This window comes from Puma concolor, chromosome B3, assembly GCF_028749965.1.
Source record: "Puma concolor isolate L17-30 chromosome B3, mPumCon1.1.hap2, whole genome shotgun sequence".
In the NCBI taxonomy this organism is placed as follows: domain Eukaryota; kingdom Metazoa; phylum Chordata; class Mammalia; order Carnivora; family Felidae; genus Puma; species Puma concolor.
Genome location: NC_141672.1, coordinates 3228757 through 3250977, shown reverse-complemented (window position 1 = coordinate 3250977; position 22221 = coordinate 3228757). Strand labels below are relative to the sequence as shown.

General features: G+C 42.2%; 1 protein-coding gene across 11 annotated transcripts in view; it reads left to right on the top strand.

Moving 5' to 3' along the window:
- Positions 1-461: 461 nt before the first annotated feature.
- Positions 462-22221, top strand: part of MARK3 (microtubule affinity regulating kinase 3) — a 115991-nt gene continuing 94231 nt past the window's right edge. For 9 of the 11 annotated variants that reach the window (XM_086708721.1, XM_086708718.1, XM_086708722.1 and 6 more), the window contains exon 1: positions 464-1127. In XM_086708721.1, the coding sequence (XP_086564847.1) occupies positions 1077-1127 (51 nt within the window). In that variant the 5' untranslated portion in view covers positions 464-1076. Of the gene's footprint in view, positions 1128-22221 lie in introns of all 11 variants that reach the window. The other 2 variants (XM_086708724.1, XM_086708727.1) reach the window with 1 other exon arrangement.

The following is a 22221-nucleotide window of genomic DNA, read 5'->3' as shown; positions in this document are numbered from 1 at the left end:
CCTCCGGGTGCCGAGCCTAGCCCCCTGCTACCCAGAGCTGGAGGCAGGAAAGGTGGCTGCATCTTCGATCCCGGGGTCGCGGTTGATCATACAGAAGCCCGGCTCCTCCCCGCAGCCCCGGCCCTGTAACTGCTGCCGCGGCTCGATTCTGTGCAGCGCGGTCCCGCGGGCGCGACCTCAACCTCGGCACACAGTAGGCGCTCTATCAACACTGTACATGCCAACCCAGCAGTCCTGCTCAAGCCACCGCCCAGGACCATGTGCCGTCTCTTTTCGGGGGCGCCTGCTGCGCCCGCCGCGACCCACCACCCCTTCCCGTCCCAGAGCGCCGCCTCTTCCACCCCAGACCTGACTGAGTCGCCCCTAGCAACAGCGGCCGGGCCAGCTTCCTCGGGCCGCGCTGATTGGCCGAGTTCCGGGAGGCGGCGGTTCCGTCACTTCCGGCATCCGGAGGCAGCAGAGGAAGCCGAGGGGCGGCCATCTTGGGTCCGTGAGGCTCTGAGGTACCGGGAGCGGCGGCGGCCACCGGGTGGAGGCTGAGGCGGCAAGCGAGCCGGAGGGAGCAGAGCAGCCGGGCGCAGGCGCCGCCTCCGCAGCCCCCTCCATGGTCGGCGCCCGCAGCCCGCGGCGGCCTGTCTTGCGGTCCACCTTGTCCACATCCTCCTCCTCCTCCTCTTCGGGGGCAGCCGGCGGCGCTGTGTGGAGGCCCCGGCGTTGAGATCCGCGGTGCGACGGGCGAGGGCGGAGGAGGAGGCGAGGGGGTCCGGGCCCGCGGGGCGCCCTGAGGCGCGGGGACGCCGGCGGGCCGACCGCAGCCCGCCGCCGGCCCGGCCCCGCCACCGCCGCCCGCCGGGCTCCTCGGCGCGGCCGCCGGGACCGGGGGAGCATGAGCCCCGGGACCCGCCGAGGGACGGCCCGGGCCCGGCCCGGGATCTAGACGGCCGTGGGGGAGGGGAGCCGCCCTCCGCGGCGCCGTTCCGGAACCGCAGGGCGCTCGAGGACGAGGTCGCCGGCCCCCCGAGGCCGTGTGCTGTTTTGTTTCACCCTCGCATTGTGCAGAAGTGGAGTGGAGTAAAATGTCCACTAGGACCCCGTTGCCAACGGTGAATGAAAGAGACACTGAGAACGTAAGTGCCCTGGGCCTCCTCGGGGTTTGCCCGGGCCGGGTCTCCCCCGCTGCCTCCCGGAGCGCGACGGCAGCCCGTGCCGTCGGGGGTCCCCGGCCCGGAGCGCGCCGGACGCGGGGGGCCGGCCGGAGGCCGCGGGGGGCGGCGGGGCGCGACCGTTTCCTGGAGGCGGCGGCCCGGGTCGTGCCTCCGTGCTCTCGCCGAGTCCCGCTCGCCGGCCGGGGTGTGTGTGTTGGGGGGGGCACCCCGGCCGCCGCGCCCGGTGCGTGTTGTCCGCCCTCGGCCGCGCTTGGTGCTGACTTGGGGCAGGCTCTCCTTGCAGATGGGGCGGGCAAGCTCTCGAGGGGCTGGCGGGCTGGAAACGTGTTCGTGGTGCCGGTGAGAAGCCATTGATCGGGTCGAGTGGGCTGTCCTTTTTGCCTGGTTTTGTCAAACTGTCTGGAACTAAGCTTAGTGACCGGCTCGACACTTGAGTGGCCGCGGGGGCGTGTTCGAGGGCCCCTTGGCAGGGTCAGGAGAGAAGTTTTGGGAGAGAGTACCGGCTTCCTTGAGGAGTCGCTGCCCTTCCGGGCGCATCTGTCTGGAAGGGTCGATGAAGCGGTTTTGAAAGGAAGGTGGCTGGTAACGCCGCCCCGGCCGGGGGACGCCCGCTCCGGGCTTGGCTTCCCGCCTGCCGACCGCCAGCGGGCTTCGACGGCGCCGAGCCCCCGCTCCAGCGCTCACGGCCTGGGATTCTGTGCGCGGACCCTTTGGCTGTGTCCGAGGAAACCTTTCCAAGGGCCGGGGGCGGCGACGTGCAGCGGAAAGGCCTTCGGAGAAACGCTGACTCCGTCCAAGGGCTCTCTGAGCTCTTGTCTCGCGCTCGGTTCAGGGCAGTTCGGGTCCGGGGGGTGCCTTCTGGAAGACGTGGAGCAGGTAGCTTGGGAAGAAACTCCGCGGGTCTTTCATCAGACGTGTTCCGGGGTGGTTCCTGGCAGGAAGACGCCGTCACTGAGGAACAGCCTTCTCGCTCTGCCCGTTTCCCTGCTTTCAGCCGTGGCCTGAGACGCTGTGGCCTGGCGGTGCCGGTGCCTTCGTCTGAGTCTTGCAAGTGCCGCTTGTTGGCTGGGTGGCGCTCAGGTGACTTAATCTGCTCACGCAGGGTTTGGTGTAAAGCATTCCCGTGGTGTATCAGCGCCCAGTACGTAGTGCTCTTTCCCCTGGTGAGTGGGTGGTTCCGCCGCGCGTGTTCCTTCACCTGAGACGGGTTAGAAAGTTCCGTGAAGGGTCAGTGATGGGAAATCATAGACCAGGTGAGTCCGTGAACTCGTTTTCTTAGGGCTCTTTTGAAGAACGTGTTCCTGACTTGATCAGTTTCCTGTTCCTTGACCACACTGCAGAGCGGAGTAAGCAAAATGGGGAGTTGGCTAGCTTCGGTCCTTGACTTGCACTCAAAGCGGCAAAATCTTACATTGACCCAGAGCAGGAGCTCCATACTTTCTAAATGAACCGAAGCCAAAAACAGTCAGGTTTGTGGTAATGAAGGACTTACCCTAAGTGAGTCTTTACTTTGTTCTCTGGTGAATTTGTTGAATCGTGTTCTAATCTTTCTGTGTGTTGTTAGAAACTACTAACTTTATTCTTTGAAAACAATGTAAGGTACGGAGCGTGCCTTTATTCTTGTAGAATGTGTTTAAATTTGAATTTTTGACAATGTTAAAATCAGAGGTTGGTAGCGTATCATGGCATGGATTCACCGTGCCCTGTTCCATTTTTTAACTTGTGTTAGAATCTTCTGGAAGTAGTTGTGTGTCTTTGACAGTGTGGTGCCCTTGTGTCGAGTGTTATGTGTCTGGCATATGTCATGTTATTTGCCTGCCATTCCTGAACTGCCAGTTGAGTGGTCAGGGTACAAGAATGAATGAGAGCTCTCAGTTTCTTGAGCAGCTGTTTTGTTAAAGTCAGGTTTATTGAGATAGAACATTTACTCTTCCTAAGTGTCTTGTTTGATGAGTTGTGACAAATGTATAGTCATGTAACCCTCACCACAGTCAACATACAGAACATCTTCATTGCCCAGGAAGGTGCTTGCTTACATTGGGGCCCTTTACAGTCAGTCGCCTCTCTCTTTCTACAGCCTTTGGCAGCCACTGATCTGTTATCTGTCCCTATAGTTTTATGTTTTCTAGAATGTCATGTAAATGGAATCTTTATTAATGTTTGTGTGTGTATCAGTAGTTCATTTCTTTTTATCGCTGAGTGGTGGGTAATTCATTGTTTGGATGTACAGAAGTTTCTTTGTTTTTTTTTTAAGTTATTATACTAATTCCAGTATAGTTAACATACAGTGTTATATTAGTTTCAGGTGTGTAGTATAGGGATTCAACACTTCCATACATCACCCAGTTAATGTACAACAATTTCTAATCCATTCACCGTTGATGGGCATTTTGGCTACTATGACTAGAACAACTTTGTCTTTTTTGTGAAAAGACTTTCCATTTTGCTTATCTTGGGAATCAATTTTAATTTTAAGTAATTGTAAATGGCTGTGATGGGAATGTTGCTTATAGATAGAGGAATAATAAAAGGCAGATTATTTGCAACAAGAATATTGTCTTCATCCTAGTCCACTACTCTGTTTTCGTTTGTTTGATTTATAAATGTGAGTACCCACCTTTAGCTGATGGGTATATAAAAGATAATACTGTTTTCAAATAATTTTAAAACTCATAAGGACTAATCAAATAATCTGACCTAATGAGGATGCTCAGAGAGGTGACAGGAGCTGCTGTGACAACACTATTTAGTAGCAGAGCCACCACTAGGCTCCACATCTCCAGTTCAGTTCCCTCTGCTTTTTTGGGTACCAAGCTGTTCCTCAAAAGCTTATGTACTAATTACTCAACCAGAGAGATATAGATGTGCCATTACACAGAGTATAATTAAAATAAGACTTAAATGTATTGTTACGGAAGATTTCAAACAAACAAGTAGGGAGAATTTAGTTTGTATTAGTGGTTCTCAACCAGGAACAGTTTTGCTGCCCTGTGGACATTTGATGATGTCTGGAGACATTTTTTGGTTGTCACAGCAGAAGAGAGTTTACTGACCAGGAATGCTGCTAAACATTTTACAGTATACAGGGCAGCACCCCTTCCTCCCCCCAACAACAGCAAAACATCTGGCAAAAAATGGCAATAGGCTCAGGGTTGAGAAACCCTTGTATATAGTTAGCCCCCCACATACTCAGTGGCCGTCTTATTTCATTTGGGGTCTCCCCAAGAAGCAAATTCAGTACCTCATATCATTTCATCTCTAAAGCTTTTAGGAGAGATAAAGCTTTAGTCTTATAAAGATTGTAATCCTAGTCCCTTTATCCTAATTTCTTAACATCAGATATCCAGTCAGTCTTCAATTTTCCTCAGTTGTCTACTTTTTTAACACTTTGTTCAAATTGGACTCCATCCAGGGTCCATATATTACAGTGAGCTAATATGTGAAATAAGATGCATTTTGAAGGCAACAAAAAAAAATTTATGTTTTGGTTTTTGTTCTGCAGTGTCATGACTTATATGGAGCCATGGGCAAATCCTGTTTGGACACTGGTAAAATCAGAAATGTATTTTTTCACTTAAATATTAAAGCATATGACACGTTGTGAGCCTGAGCCGTTTGTCAAAGTACCAGAGGCCCCAGGGCTCTGTCAGTTAACAGCTCCTGGTGTGTGTGCAGCCTGTATTTACTTATTATTAGTTAATGGAGACAAGCCATCAGAATTTCTGATCTCTGTGAAATAGATAAACTGATGGTGTTCTTGTCTAGCCAGGTATAGGTTATAGGAGACTGTCATTAACCTGTTCAAGTTTAAGTGCCTACTTTGTGTAGGACACTGCTAGGTTCCATAGAAGTTATATCTAGGAACCATGTTGTACCTGTACCTGCTCTTTAGGACTTCCCAGTCCCTGCAGAACAAAGCATCCTGAGCTCTGTGAGCTAGTCTAATAAACTCTCAAACTGGAGTAAACGCCAGTATCACCTGGAGGGCTTGTTAGAGCTCTGATTGCTGGGCCCCTCCCCAGACCTTGATTCTAGTTTGCATTTCTAACAAGTTCCCAGAACTTGTGGTCCAGAAACCACACTTTAATTACTGCATTAGTATTCATTGAAAGCTTGTCAACTAAACTATGTCCCTTTAGGTTGTATTGTGACTATAGAAGAGAGATTTCCAATGGATTAAATAAAATTTTCAAGCTCCGTGAGTTTTTAAAGTTGGTTCTTTGTAAGAAAGTATGGTTATGGAGTATAAAAATAGTTACTATTTGTTGATCACTTACTGTACTTTAAATGACATTTCTTTTAAAGTATATACTATGCCTTTATTTAATCTGCCTTTTAACTTTCAAGCACAACTATCTGTTGAATAAAGCCTGTTTGGGCCTTTAAAAAAAAGTTAATATCTGAAGAATTAATATTTTTTTTATGGTGTCAAAGTGTTTTGAGAAAAAAATCTTACAGACTTCAATTTGAAGGTCATTTTTGTTTCTTCTATGTGTAAATTAGGTGAACTTGGAAATTTGCAATGAGTAGAGTACAGGTTACTTTATGTAGTGCATGGTTATTTACATTGTAATTACCCGTGAGAGACTTATACACAACTCAGTGTAAATTTGTGGTACCTGTTGTCTTTTTTTTTTTTTAACATTTATTTATTTTTGAGACAGAGAGAGACAGAGCATGAACGGGGGAGGGTCAGAGAGAGAGGGAGACACAGAATCTGAAACAGGCTCCAGGCTCTGAGCTGTCAGCACAGAGCCCGACGCGGGGCTCGAACTCACGGACCGCGAGATCATGACCTGAGCTGAAGTTGGCCGCTTAACCGACTGAGCCACCCAGGTGCCCCTGGTACCTGTTGTCTTAAAAAAAATTTTTTTTTTGTTTATTTAGTTTTGAGAGAGAGAGAGAGAGAGAGGGAGAGAGAGAATCCCAAGAAGGCACTGCACTGTCAGCATTAAGCCCATAGCAGGGCTTGATCCCACAAACCATGAGATCATGACCTGAGCTGAAATTGAGAGTTCGATGCTTAATTGACCGACCTACCCAGGCGCCTTGGTATCTGTTACCTTTAGTTTTGGAGGATTGTTCTGGATTCTAAGATCCAAGATCTAAGACAAATTTTGTCCCTGGAATTTTTTCCCAACCAGGAAGTGAGAGTCAGGGAATGCAGCCCTTTCTGATCACCACTAGGAGGAGTAAAGCGGAAAACCCTTGTCTCACCTCCATCTTATTTTATTTTTATATATTTTTAAGTATTTTAGTACTTTTTTTTTTTTTTTAAGTAAACTCATCCCCAGCATAGGACTCGAACTCATGACCCTGGGATCAAGAGTCACATGCTCTACCGACTGAACCAGCCAGGTACCCCATCTCACCACCATTTTAAACTTTCAAATTAAATCTGAAGGAGAGAACAGATGTGTTCCCTGGAAATCTCCCAGCTTTAATGTTGTCTTACAAAAGAATTTAAAGAATGTGCTTGGAATTTGTCTGCAAGTAGTAATAAGGAGTTTATGCTGACCCATATGCACCTGCCTGCACAGTAATTGGGAGGGCGGAAGTTGGCACTGGAAGAAAGCATTTTTTTCTTCAAGGAACAGTTCTTTAGCACTGCATTCTAGCCACCTGAGCTGCTCATCTGTGGCTAGTCTTATATAATCTTATGTAGACTAGATAAGGCATTGTTTAAGTGGGTTACAAAGGGGTCTTGGTGTTAAACAGCACGAGGTGTTTTGTTTGTTGCTAATAGGCAGTTGCATTTGAGTGGATGTTCAATATTGGGGGGTTTGTAGTATGGACATTTTACATGAAGATGTGTATTTGGATAGAATTTAATATAAAATTTGAATAAACTGAGGCCAAAGGTCTTTATTTCTGAATTTTATATATAACTTCATTCTTTATGCAGTAAGCACCTTTATGACTTCATTGACTACAAGAGCAGATTCTAGCAGGGAATCCTAGAGAGGAGTCGATCCAGAACCATTCCCTAACTCAGCTTTCTGCTCTGAGAATTGCCATTCTTTATCCAGTAGAATAATTAAAAAATTTTTTTTTCAACGTTTATTTATTTTTGGGACAGAGAGAGACAGAGCATGAACGGGGGAGGGGCAGAGAGAGAGGGAGACACAGAATCGGAAACAGGCTCCAGGCTCTGAGCCATCAGCCCAGAGCCCGACGCGGGGCTCGAACTCCCGGACCGCGAGATCGTGACCTGGCTGAAGTCGGAGGCTTAACCGACTGCGCCACCCAGGTGCCCCTCCAGTAGAATAATTTAAACCAGGGCAGTCACCTTTTGTTGTTGAAGGCCTTTGAGGTGTTTTTGATGGCATTCTGTTTACATACTGTCTCCACCTCTTTCCTTGTCTTCCCTCAATTGCTAGCCTTTACCTATTCCTAGGCCCTCCTTGGTATCCATAGGCATGTATTAGCTCTATTAGTGGAATGGAATAAAAGAGCTTGTTTTCTTCTCTTAAAAAACGTTGCCATCTAGACGTTAAAGATGTTTAATGATAAAGAACCTTCTATGTACCATGGTAGTGTATTCCAGTTTTTGTTTTGGGGTTCTTTTTTTTTTTTTTTTTTTTTTTATTTCTGTTACTTAGTTCAGGTTGTTAACATTTGTTTCCTGCTTATTGTATAGTGGTTCTTCATATTATTGCTGTGGAACAAATCACTCCATAACTTAGTAATGTAGAACAGCAGCCATTTTATTATGCTCACAGATTGTGTTTGAGGAATTCAGACAGGGATGACTTATCTCTGTTCTTCTATATCTGGGACTTCAGTTTGGAGGATCTCGAAAGGCTAGTGGGATTTGAGCAGCTGGGCTGGAAGATCCACATCCTAGATAGTTTCTTCACTTATGTATCTGGCACCTTGGCAGATGTGGTTAGAGGGCTAGGCTCAGCTGGGACTCTTGGCCAGAGGGTCTACAAAGGGCTTTTCCAGTGTGGAGGCCTCAGTGCGAACAGACTTCCGAGGTTGCTCCGTGTTTCAGAAGAGATAGAAGCTCCCTGCCTTTTATGACCTAGCCTCAGAAGTCACACTGTGTCATTTGCTCTTGGTTAAATCTATCACAACACAAGGGACACGGACCTTACTTTGTAATGGGAAGTGTGTCAACAATGTCAACGTCATGTTTTCAAAACAACTTAATAGTAACTCTTTGGGTTTATAATCTGGTCTAGCATTTTATTGTGTGACCTTGGACAAGTTATTTAACTTTTTTGTGCCCCAGTTACCTCATCTGTAAAATGGCATTGGTAATAGTGACGACCTCATAGGGCTGTTACAACGATAAGGCCTTCCATGCGCCGGCTTTCCTTTCTTCTTGGTCCTCACCTTCTGCCTCTCCTCACCCACTCTGCCCATAGACCTAAGAGTCTTCTTGCTGTTCTGTGAACACACAAGTGACACTCCAACCTCAGGGCCTTGACGTTGCATTTCTCTTTGAACACCTTTCTTCCAGATATTCTTATGGCTAACTTTCTCACCTCCTCTTTTCAAATATCACCTCAGTGGCTTAATCACCTGTGACTCTCCTGTGACTAACCCTGGTCTAGTTTTTCTTTTCTCCATTGCAGTTATTACCTTCTCACGTATCATATTTACACATTGCTTATGTTTATTGTGTTTTGTCAGTTTCTTCTGGTATACTGAAAGCTCCACAAGAACAGAAATAATTTGTTTTGCTTACTGATACAACAAATACCTAGAACATGCTTGTCATCTGTTATAGGGGTTCAATAAAATATTGGTTGAATTAGTGGTTAAATGAGACAATATGGGTAAAGCATTTAAAACAGTGCCTGTTACTTACAGTAAGTAACAGATAAATGTTAGCTGTCGTTAATGTTGATGTCTTTTTACTGGTCTTCTCATCTCTATCCCTGTATCCTTAGCTTCTCCCCTCTGTAGTTATTCCAGCAACATCATCTCCTTTCTCCTTTTTTTAAAATCTCAGACTGCTTTCTTAAAGGGAGAACTGATGGATAGTGTCTGGGTTTGGAAGGGAGAGAGAAAGATGGGAGCCTAAGACCAGTTGGAGGAGTGCATCTGAAGACATGTCTGAGGTAGAGTGGACAAGATGCGGAGCAAAAAAGAAGGAACAACAACAACAACAAAACATAGAAGAAGTTGGGATTTGGAGTTATGTTAATTACATACTTGTAATTAAAACTCGCTTTCAGAGGCGCCTGGGTGGCTCAGTCAGTTGAACGTCCGACTTCAGCTTGGGTCATGATCTCACGGTTTGTGGGTTCGAGCCCCATGTTAGGCTCTGTGCTGAAGCTCAGAGCCTGGAGGCTGCTTTGGATTCTGTGTCTCTCTCTGCCCCTCCCCTGCTCGCTTGCTCACTTGCTCTCTCTCTCTCTCTCTCTCTCTCTCAAAAATAAACATTAAAAAAAAATGTAAAACTAGCTTTCAAATACAAGTAACTTAATCATGACCAATTCACTGATCTATGCCTCATCTTTTAAAAATTTAATTTATTTCACTGTTTTTTTAAGTTTTAGATGTAGTTGACATAACCTCCATATTGGTTTATTAGTTTCAGATGTGCTACATGATTCACTATTTGTATTGATTGTGTAAAGATCACCACAATAAGTATAATAATTAATATTCATTACCATACATACTTCGTTTTTTTTTTTTCTTGTGATGAGAATTTTGTGGGTTCAAGCCCCGCGTTGGGCTCTGTGCTCATGGCTCGGAGCCTGGAGCCTGCTTCAGATTCTGTGTCTCCCTCTCTCTCTGCTCCTAACCCAATAACATTCTGTCTCTGTCTCTCTCAAAAATAAACAAACATTAAAAAAAAATTTTTTTTTAAATTTTTGGAGGTTTATTCTTGATCCACCTTTCTAGCTTTGTTGTTTCCAACTGCTCATCTGTATAACCTTAATACTCTAGCCAGACAGTTCTGCTTAGCTATTTGTTTACCCAGTGATTTCACACCTGCTAGTTGCCAGGTCCTGTATTCTGAGAATACAGAGATGAGACTATTCTTGCCCACAAGGAACTCATAGTCAAGTACTTTGGTGTAGGCATTAATTAAGCTAAGGGTTGGGGATGGAGAGCAGAGCAAGGCAGAAAGGACAGCCTAGTCAGGAGCATAAGGATAAATTGTCAGCCATCATGATGTCAAGGAAATGAAGCGTTCCCTCCCCCCCCCCCCCCCCCCCAGTGTTAGTGTCCCATGAAATGAGAGAGTTGTGAGAGATGAAAGTGGTTTGACATGCAGGTTGGGGTGCAGGGGGGGGGGGGGCAGGGGAGGGGATCATTTCCCCACCCCCCACGTTTTGCTAGGTTTCCTTGTACTAGTGCCTGGCTTGAAATAACCTTTGTCTTTCATTAGAACTCTACTACTTATCCTTTAAAGATTATCCCTTCATAAGATACCTTTTTTCTTTCATCTCACTCAAATGATCACCTCCTCTGAGTGCTTAGTACTACATTATCCCACACAGTAGCTACTAGCCACGTGTGGCTGCTGACCACTTGAAATGTGGCTCTGTAAGGATGAAATATATACAGATTTTAAAGACAGTGTGAAAAAAAGAATATGCAGTCTTAATCTTTTTATATTATGTGTTGAAATATTTGAGAATATATTGGGTTAAATAAAATATTAAAATTAATTTAACCTGTTGATACGTTTTTTAGTGTTTCTACTAGAAAATTGAAAAATACATAGACGGATGGCACTTAGAGTACCTACTCTCTGATTTTCTCAGTGGGGCAGGGATTGCCTTTTGTTTTAGTTATTATTCCGCATGTTAGCTCTTCAGGTAGGTTAGGAGTACCTTGAAGGTTTGGCACCATACTTTATTTCATCACTCTGTAGTGCCTGGCACTTAATAGTTGCTTAGCTTATAGTTAACTGGTCAAAAGCTACTGAGTGAAATTTTTCTTTAGCCACAATTTATTTGTGCCTGTAGTCCTTTTGGGGATTAGACGAGTAAATGATTTTTCAGTCTATTATGATTAGTTTATCTGTTACAGCAATAATATTTTACTAAAAATGAAACCAGTTTCACTGAATTTGTGGATATGAACAGTAATAGTTTCCCATTTCTGTTGTTCATATTCTTAGAAGCCTTTTTTGTAAACTCAGCTGCAAAAAGTCACATTATCTTTTTTTTTTTAATGTTTATTTTTAAGAGAGACAGAAAGTGAGCGGGGGAGGGGCAAAGAGAGAGGAAGACACAGAATTCCCAGCAGGCTCAGGCTCTGAGCTGTCAGCGCAGAGCCTGCCTCAGGGCTTGAACTCCTGCACCACAAGATCATGACCTGAGCCGAAGTCAGACGCTTAACCAACTGAGCCACCCAGGTGCCACCACGTTATCTTTATAGGTCAGTGTGAAGCCCTTGTCTTATTTATTCTTGTTAATCCCCATAGTTCATTCCCCATAGTTTATTTAATATGCTGTAATGTGTGTACATGTATGTGCTCTTACAAAGTATACATTTGGCACCTCGTGTGAATACTGTATATATCTCATCTATGAGTCTAATCTGTTTTCTGACCACTGCTTAGCAGTCTGTGGGATGGTGATCTATCTACCATACTCAACCTGTCTGCTCCTCAGGGTTAGACATTGCACTTCCTGCAGCCACAAAATACTACCATGAATATCTTTATCCATGTCCCTTATGGAGCCGTGTAAGACTTTCTTGGGGTAGCTAGGAGTGGACTTGCTCTGTCACAGGAAATACAGATAGGGCCAGAACTTGTCCTTCTGGGTGGCTAAATCAATCCACACTCCTGCCAGTCGTGCATAGTATCCCTGGTTCCTGCCAACATTTAGCATTATCCAGCTTTAATTTTTTACCAGCCTGTTGAGTGTAATGTGATATCTCATTGTAAACTTGTATTTCTCTTTGATTTTTATTAGGTCTATATATACTTTGGCTTTTGGGGTGTTCTGTAATTGCTGTTTTTCCTTTGTCCATTTTTCTTTTGTGTTGTCTTTTCCTTGTTGATTCTTAGGTATTCTTGGTTTTCTAGATGTTAATCTGATGTAGGTTGTGGACATTGCACATATCTTCTGTCATCTTTCTGTAATGCCCTTCATTGAACAAATTGTTGATTTTGGTGTAACCAACATAAATTTTGCCTTGTGTTTGTGCTTTTGAAGTTTTACTTAAATACCTGGATCACAAGGATATTCTCTTATATTTCATTTGTTAACCTTGTATCATTTTACCTTTCACATGTAGGTTTTTAATCTCTGGAGACATAGCCTTTCTCTGGTAGGGATCTAGTTTTGTACCCCCCCCCCCCCCCCCCCCCCCCCGGCTGATAAGGTGAACTGGTTTTCCCACTGCTGTCTACTCTGTAATCTATCCTTTCCCCTCTGGTTTATAGGGCCCCTTTCATTGTATCTTAAGGTTCCCATGTACTCATGTCATTTAGTTTTATATTCTGGTGCATAGGTCTGTTTTTCCGTTGTGCCCATACCCCTTAGGTTTTTCTGTTCTCTTTAATTACTATGGCTTCACAGTCAATGTTAATCTTCTTAATCTGTGTATCTATGTGTGTATCTTATCTATTGAACTTTTTATTTGGAAATAATTTAAGACTTAAATAAAAATTGCCAAAGTGGTACAGAGTTCATGTATGCCTTTCACTCAGATTCCCCTAATATTAACACCTTTATAACCATAGCTCAGTTATGAAAGCCAGAAAATTGATATTGGTCTGATACTGTTGATGATGATGATGATGATGACGACGACAGAACTTGAATTTTCACCAGTTTTTCTCCAGGGTTCTTTTTTTCTTCTAGGATCTAATCAAAGATCCCACATTGTGTTTAGTTATTGTGTCTCAGTCTTCTCCAATTTGTAATGGTTCCTCTGTCTTTGTCTTTTATGCCCTTGACAGTTTTGATGAGTACTGGTCAGTTATTTTGTGGAATATATCTCCGTTTAAGTTTGTCAGATGTTTTTTCACAGTTAATTAAGGTTATATATTTTTGGTAAGCATACCACACAAAAGATGTGTCTCTCTTAGTGTATGCTATTAAAAGGGTACATGAGGGGTGCCTGGGTGGCTCAGTCGGTTGAGCGTCCGACTTCGGCTAAGGTCATGATCTCACGGTCCGTGAGTTCGAGCCCCGCGTCGGGCTCTGTGCTGACAGCTCAGAGCCTGGAGCCTGTTTCAGATTCTGTGTCTCCCTCTCTCTCTGACCCTCCCCCGTTCATGCTCTGTCTCTCCCTGTCTCAAAAATAAATAAACATTAAAAAAAAAATTAAAAGAAAAAGAGGGTACATTATATAGATATGTTTTGTTAAGCTTGTGTTAACTAACTTAGATCACTTTTTGTTTCTGAGCCTTTTTCTTTCTTTTTTTTTTTTAACTCTTTTTTTGAGGCTGACCTGGCAGTTATTCATCCATGTAAACGTCAGAGTAAGATTAAAATTACTAGAAAATTAAAAAAATTTTTTCACTTGGGGCACCTGGGTGGCTCAGTCGGTTGAGCGACTGTCCGACTTTGGCTTAGGTCATGATCTCATGGTTTGTGGTTTCGAGCCCCGAGTCCAGCTTTGTGCTGACAGCAGAGCCTGCTTTGGATTCTCTGTCTCCCTCTCTCTCTGCGCCCCTCCTCTGCTTACCCTCTCAAAATAAATAAACATTAAAAAAAATGCTCAAGAACTACTGACTGGAAATTTTAATTGAAATTGCCTTGAACTTGTAGGTTAATTTGGGTAGAATTTATAGTATCTATCCATGAACATGGAATTTCCATTTATTTGAGTATCTTTTAGGTCTTTCATTAAAAATTTAAAGCTTTCTCCAAAGAGCTTCTATATATTCTTTTTGATTAAGTTAGTTTCTACCTGCTTTATAGTTTTTATTGATATGGTTATTTTTTTGTTAAATTTTGTGGCAGGTTACTGCCAGTGTAGAGAAATGTGATAGGTTGATCTTGTATCTTGCCAAACTCTCATGAGTTCCAGTGGTATTTCTGATTCTGTTGGTTTGTAGTTAGATCGTATCATCTACAAACAGTTACAGTTTTATCTCTTTCCTTCTGATTCTCATATCTTACTTTTTTCTTTCCTTCAAGTATTGGCCATAACCTTTAGTATTATGTTAAATAATGGTAGTGATAATAGACAACTTTGTCTTGTTTCTGATTTTCAAGAAATGATTCTAAAGTTTCTCCATTAGTGTAATATTTGCTGAAGGTTTTGGTCCATGATTTTTATCAAAGTAAAGAAGTTCTGTTCTGTTTTTTGTTTGCTAAGAGTTTTTTAAATCACAAATTGTTCAATCTTATGAAATATTTTTTTTGCAGTGAATGGAATAATCGCCCTGCTGCTTTCAAAAGTGAAATTTGATTTTATGAATATCTCTAAAAGTACAAAATACGTGCGGGACAGCCCTTTATTGTCACAATTTAGCTTTGTAGATTTTTTTACATTTGAAAAACCTGCCCTTGTGTTAAGGAGGTGGTTTGTTATTTTAAGGATTAGAAAGGATGCGTGGGCACATCTTGTGTTTTACAAAAGGGACCAAGGTTTATTTAGGAAGAGTTGAAACATGATGTAAAGTTGTTTTTTTTTTTTTAACTTTTAAACCTGATCCCGTCCCCCCCTGCCCCACCCCAGCTGTATTGAGAAGTAATTGACATACATCACTGTATAAGTTTAAGGTATTGGTTTATGTCCATTGAGAAATGAGTACCACAATATGTTCAGCTAACATCCATCTTCTCGTATAGGTAACAATAAGAAGAAAAGAAAGAAGAAATTAATAAAGGAAAAAAATTTCTCATTGTGGTAAAAATTCTTAGGATTTACACTTTTTTTTTTTTTTTACGACTTTCCTATATATTATATAGCAGTGTTAGCAGTAGTAACCATGATTTACGTTACATCCCTAGTACTTATTTACCTTATAACTGCAAGGTTGTCCCTTTTGACCATCTTCCCCCAGATCCCCCTTCCCTACTCATTTCTTCTGGTAACCATAATTCTGATCTCTTTTTCTATGAGTTTGGGTCTGTTTTCTTGTTTTTGTTTTGCTTTTGGATTCCACATGTAAGTGAGATCGTACAGGATTTGTCTTTCTCTGATTTATTTCACTTAGTATAATGCCTTCAAGATCTGTCCATGTTGTTACAAATGGTAGGATTTCCTTGTGTGTTTTTTTTTTATGGCTGAATGATACTTTATTGTGTATACATACCACAATTCTTTATCCATTCGTCCTTTGATGGACACTTAGGTTGTTTCCATGTCTTGGCTACTGTACATAAATGCTGCTGTGAACATGGAGTGCAGATAGTGTTTTTGTTATCTTTAGATATATACTCAGAAGTGGAATTGCAGCATCATATGGTAGTTCTGGTTTTAATTTTTTGAGGGTTGTCCATACTGTTTTCCACAGTGGCTATACCAATTTACAGTCCCACCAACAGTACACAAGGGTTTCCTTTTCTCTACATCCATACTATTATTTGTCTTTTTGATTATGGCTACGGCCACTATGAGAGGAGTGAACTGATATCTCATTGTGGTTCTTATTTGCATTTCCCTAATGAGTAGTCATGTTTAGCATCTTTTCACGTACCTGTTGGCTTTTTGTATATCTTCTTTGGAGAAATCTCTATTCAAGTCTTTTGCCCATTTTTAATTAGGTTATTTGTTTTTTGCTATTGAGTTATATGAGTTCTTCATATGTTTTGGATATGAACTCCTTATCAAATATATAGTTTGCAAATATTTTACCATCCCATAGGTTATTTTTCACTTTATTTATGTTTTGTTTTGCTGTGCAGAAGCTTTTTAGTTTGATGTAGTCTCACTTGTTCATATTTTATTTTGTTGCTTGTGCCTTAGGTGTCATCCAAAAAATCATTACTGAGACCCATATCAAGGAGCTCTGTTCCTATGTTTTCTTCTAGGAGTTTCATGGTTTCAGGTCTTACATTTAAGTGCCTTTTAATGACTTTAATTTTTATTTTAGAGAGAGAGAGAGAGAGAGAGCGAGAGAGCCCACGTGTATGCCTGTGTGTGTGCAAACGGGAGGGGCAGAGGGAGAGGAGAGGGAGAGAGAATCTCAAGCAGGCTCCACGCCCAGCACTGAGCCCAATACAGGGCTCAATCCCAAAACTGTGAGATCATGACCCGAGCCGAAACCAACAAAGACACTTAACTGACTGAGACACCCAAGTGCCCCTTTACATTTAAGTTTTTAATCCATTTCAAATTAGTTTTTGTGAGTGGTATAACATATGGATCCAGTTTCATTCTTTTACATATGAGTACCCAGTTATACTAGTATCTTTTATTGAAGAGATGGTCTTTTCTCCATTCAGTATTCTTGGCTCCCTTGTCAAATATTAGTTGACCTTATATGTTTGGGCTTATTTCTGGGCTCTCATTTATATTCTGGTCTATTTGTTTTTATGCCATTATCATACTGTTCATTATCATAGTATAGCTTTATAATATAGCTTGAAATCAGGAGGTGTGATACCTCCTGATTTGCTCTTTCTCAATATTTCTTTGTTTGAGGTCTTTGTGGTTCCATATAAATTTTTTAGGAGCATTTTTCCTACTTCTGTAAAAAAGGCTATTGGAATCTTGATAGAGATTGCATTGAATCTGTAGATGGCTATTAGTAGTTTTGACATTTTAACAATATTAATTCCAGCCCGTGAACACAGGATACCTTTCCATTTATTTGTATTGTCTTCAATTTCTTTCATCAGTGTCTTTATAATTTTCAGCATAGAGATCTTTCACCTTAATTTATTCCTAAGTATTTCATTCTTTTCAATGCTGTTGTAAATAGTATCAATTTCTTTTTCAGAAATCTCATTAGTGTATAGAAACACTACTGATTTTTTAAAATGTGTTTTTAAAGCTTATTTATTTATTTTGAGAGAGACAGAGCCAGCATGAATGGGGGAGGGACAGAGAGAGAGAGGGAGAGAGAGAATCCCAAGCAGGCTCTGCACTGTCAGCACAGAGCCTTATGTAGGTATCAAACTCATGAAAACATGAGATCATGACATGAGCCAAAACCAAGAGTTGGATGCTTAACCAACTGAGCCACCCAGGTGCCCAGCACTACTGATCTTTTAATTTAATTTTTTTTATCTTGCAACTTCATTGAATTCATTGGTTAGATCTAACAGTTTTTCAGTTGAGTCTTTAGCGTTTTCCATATATAAAATCATGTTTGTTTTTTTTAAATGATTTTATTTTTTAAGTAATATCTCCTCCCAGCGTGGGGTTTGAACTTAAACTTACTCCCGATACCAAGAATCACATGCTCTGGGGCACCTGAGTGTCTCAGTGGTTGAGCTTCTGACTCTTGATTTTGGCTCACGTCATGATCCCAGGGATATGGGGTTGATCCCGGCGTCTAGCTCTGTGCTGAGTGTGGAACCTGCTTGGGATTATCTCTCTCCCTCTGTGCCTCACACTTCAATCATGTGTGTGTGTGTACTCTCTCTCTGTTGCTCTCAAAAAAAAGAAAAATTAATAAAAGAGTCACACATTCTACTGACTGAGCTAGCCAGGCACCTCTGTAAAATCATGTCTTTTGTAAACAGGGACAATTTTACTTCTTTTCCAGTTTTGATACCTTTATTTTTTTTTTTCTTGCTTGATTGTTCCCACTAGGACTTCCAGTGTTATGTTCAATAGAAGTGGTAAGAATGGGCAACCATGTCTTTTTCCTGAACGTAATGGAAAAGCTTTTATCCTTTCACCATTGAGTATGATGTTAGCTGCGAGCTGCTCATATGTGGACTTTTTATGTCAAGATATGTTCTTTCAGTGCCCAGTTTGTTAACAGTTTTCATCATGAATGGATGTTGACTTTTGTCAGAAGTTGGATGCTTTTTCTGTGTGTATCAAGATGATTACATGATTATTTTCTTTTATTCCGTTAATGTGATATGTTACATTGATTGATGTGGTGAACTATCCTTACATCCCAGAGATAGATCCCACTTGATCATGGTAAATGATCCTACGTGTGTGTGTGTGTGTGTGTGTGTGTGTGTGTGTGTGTGTGTGTGTGTGTATTTTTTAAATTAAATTTGTTTTTTTTGAAAGAGAGACAGAAAACATGAGCAGGTGAGGGGCAAAGAGGTTGGGGGGGAGAGAATCTTAAGCAGGCTCCATGCTCAGTGCTTGATCCCACTACAGTGATATCATGACCTGAGCCAGAATTAGGAGTTGGACACTTAACCGATTGAGCCACCCAGGTGCCCTGGTAAATGATCCTTTTAACGTGCTGCTGAATTCAGTTTGCTAGTATTGAGAATTGAGAATTTTTGCATCCATGTTCATCAGGGATATTGGCGTATAGTTTTCTTTTCTAATGGTGTTCTTTTCTGCTTACACCTGATTTCTTTTTAAAATTTTTTTTTTTTTAACATTTATTTATTTTTTTGGGACAGAGAGAGACAGAGCATGAACGGGGGAGGGGCAGAGAGAGAGGGAGACACAGAATCAGAAACAGGCTCCAGGCTCTGAGCCATCAGCCCAGAGCCCGACGCGGGGCTCGAACTCACGGACCGCGAGATCGTGACCTGGCTGAAGTCGGACGCTTAACCGACTGCGCCACCCAGGCGCCCCTTACACCTGATTTCTTAAGTAGGCTTCTCAAATTTAAGATTAGTGCTTTACCAGATAGATACAATGGTAAGCCCAGAGCCATATTTATCATGCTAAAAAAATTAAAATTAAAAAACTTTTTGGTGGGGGTGCCTGGGTGGCTCAGTTGGATAAGCATCTGACTTCCACTCAGGTCATGATCTCACGGTCTGTGAGTTCGAGCCCCGTGTCAGGTTCTGTGCTGACAGCTCAGAGCCTGGAGCCTGCTTCAGATTCTTTCTCCTCCCTCTCCCCTCTCCCCTCTCCCCTCTTCCCTCTCCCCGCCTCTCCCCCACTCATGTTCTGTCTCTGTCTCTTAAAAATGAATAAATGTTAAAAAAAAAATAATTTAAAAAAACCTTTTTGATGTGTGTCTAAGGTATATTCTCATTTGTATCTTCTGGTTATATGATTTATATTCTATGGCTCTTAAATATGGATACATTTTTAAAGAACATAACAAAATGGAATGCATTCTCCATTCATTTTTCTTTTTCTTTCTTTTTTTTCCTCCTTTTTCTTCCTTTTCCTTTTCCGTTTCCTATTCCTATTCCTATTCCTATTCCTATTCCTATTCCTATTCCTATTCCTTTTCCTTTTCCTGTTCCTGTTCCTGTTCCTGTTCCTGTTCCCTTTTCCTATTCCCTTTTCCTTTTGCTTTTGCTTTTCCTTTTCGCTTTCCTTTTCCCTTTCCTTTTCCTTTTCCGAGAGAATCCCAAGCAGGCTCCGTGCTCAGTGCTGAGCTGACATATGGCTCAGTCCCAAGAAACTGGGATCCTGACCCAAGTCGAAATAATCAGAGACTTAACTGACTGAGCCACCCAGTCACTCCTCCATTCATTTTTCTTATTGCTTCTTACATTAGTTGTGATACAGCTCTGTAACGGTAGTGCTTTGACTGAAAGTAATAAACTCTAACATAATGGCTTAACCAAATAGGGGTTTGCTTTTCTCACAAAAGAAACATACATAGTTTCTAGCTTTGGTTCAGCAGTATAATATTGAAGTTGGTGGTTTTTATTTATTTTAAAAATATATATATATATATTTTAATACTTTTTTTTAATATTTATTTATTGGGGGGGGGAGGGACGGGGGCGGGGGGAGAATCCCAAGCAGGCTCTGCACTGTCCGTGTAAAGCCCAGCACGGGGCTTGTAATCCTAAAGACCGTAAGATCATGACCTGAGCTGAAATCAAGAGTCTGAGCCACCCAGGCGCCCCAGATTTTATTTTTGGGAGAGATTGAGAGAGCAGGGAGGGGCAGGTAGGGGGACAGAGGATCCCAAGCGGGCTATACTCTGGCAGCAGCAAGCTGATGGAATGCTCAAACTTCCCAACCTCTAGATCATGACCTGAGCCAAAGTTGGAGCCACCTAAGCACCCCAGAGCTGGTGGTTTTTATTTTATTTTTTTTTTAATTTTTTTTAACGTTTATTTATTTTTGAAACAGAGAGAGACAGAGCATGAATGTGGGAGGGTCAGAGAGAGAGGGAGACACAGAATCTGAAGCAGGCTCCAGGCTCCGAGCTGTCAGCACAGAGCCCGACGCGGGGCTTGAACTCATGGACGTGAGATCATGACCTGTGCCGAAGTCAGCCGCTCAACTGACTGAGCCACCCAGGCGCCCCGAGCTGGTGGTTTTTAAAAATACTATTTTCTTGGGATGCCTGGGTGGCTCAGGCGGTTAAGCTTCCAACTCTTGATCTCAGGATGGTGAGTTCAAGCCTCACGTTGGGCTCTCTGCTGCGTGTGAAGCCTACTTAAAATAAAAACAAAAAATTTTCTTTTGTGTTTGAGACCTTTTGGCTGCAAGATAACTTATACATCTGCAGTTATGGTTGCATTGAAGGAAAGAGAAAGAAGGGACTGTACTAGTGTATCTGTGGCCCTTTGTGAGAAACAAAAAGTTTTCCCAGAACTGCCCCTGTCCTGCCCCCCACCGGTATGTTTTCATTAATGAGCACCGGCCAGAACCGAGATGCTCAACCGAATGAGCCACCCAGGTGCCCCTAGCTACAGACACGTTTGAGAAAACAATTATTGGTCTTGTTGCCTCATCAAATACCCAGCCAGCTTCTCTTGGTAATGAAGAAGGGAGAAATGGATATTGAGTATATAACTATAATGTTTGCCCCATTCTCTAACATATTACCTGGAAATTTAAATTTTCTGCAGTAAAGGTTTTAGTTTGCAAATGGATGCTTTATAAATTTGTTAATAATCTCCTGTCTTTGGTTTGCTTCTGGTTATTTTCAGTAGCAGTGTACATATTCTAATTTTCTGGTGGATGAAGTGGTATCAGCTCAACTCCATGGGAGAGAGAAGGTTCAGGGCTCCTTTAATCTTTAAGACTTGAATCTAACAGCTTAGGGTACCTGTTAACATGCTTAGTGCTGCCACAAAATGTAATGTGAATACTGAAGAATTCTATAACATTTTTCCTTTTTTACCCTTGGGTTGTTTACTGGCTCCATAGGGAGAAAAAAAAAAACCTTATGCATGAAATAATTCGCTAATAGTAAAGAATTCAGAATTATTTCGTTAATTGTTTAGCACATTGAGTGGTATAAGATTAGAAACTTTTTTCTTTTTTCTTAATTTTTTTTTTTTTAGTTTGTTTATTTCGAGAGAGAGAGAGAGAGAGAGAGAGAGAGAGTAGGAGAGGGACAGAAAGAGAGAGAGAGAGAGAGAGAGTCCCAAGCAGGCTCCATGGTGTCGGCACAAAGCCTGACGCAGGGCCTAAACTCATTAACTGAGCTCATGACCTGAGCTGAAACCAAGAGTCGGATGCTTAACTGACTGAGCCACCCAGGCTCCCCTAGAAACAATTTTTCTTTAGGGCCATTGATAGAAGCCTGGGATGAATAAAATGAAAGCCAAGTAGAAGCTCTAGTAACTGTTACAGGGCTGTATCAACACTAACATAAGAAGCAGTAAGAAAAATAAATGGGGAATACATTCCATTTTATGTTATACATACTAGCTCTTGAAAATGTGTCCATATGTAAGAACCATATAATTTATTATATGACCAAGACACAAATTAGAATATACCTTAGACACACGTGTGATACACCCCCCAAAAATAATCTTTAATTTTTTTAACATAGTTAAATATGGTTCCGGGTTTGCTTTTCTATCTTTCTGGTAAAGCACAAACCTGAAATTTGAGATGCCTACTTAAGAAATCAGGTTTAACTAGAAAAAGACACTACTAGAAAACTATATGCCAGTATATCCCTGATAAATAATTTGTGTCTGTTTTGAGAGAATTTTTTTTAAGTTAAATACATTAGATGTCCCCCCCAAATTTTTATTTAAATTCTAGCTAGTTAACATATAGTATAATGCTGGTTTCAGGAGTAGAATTTAGTGATTCATCATTTACATATAACACCTAGTGCTCATCACAAGTGCCCTCCTTAATA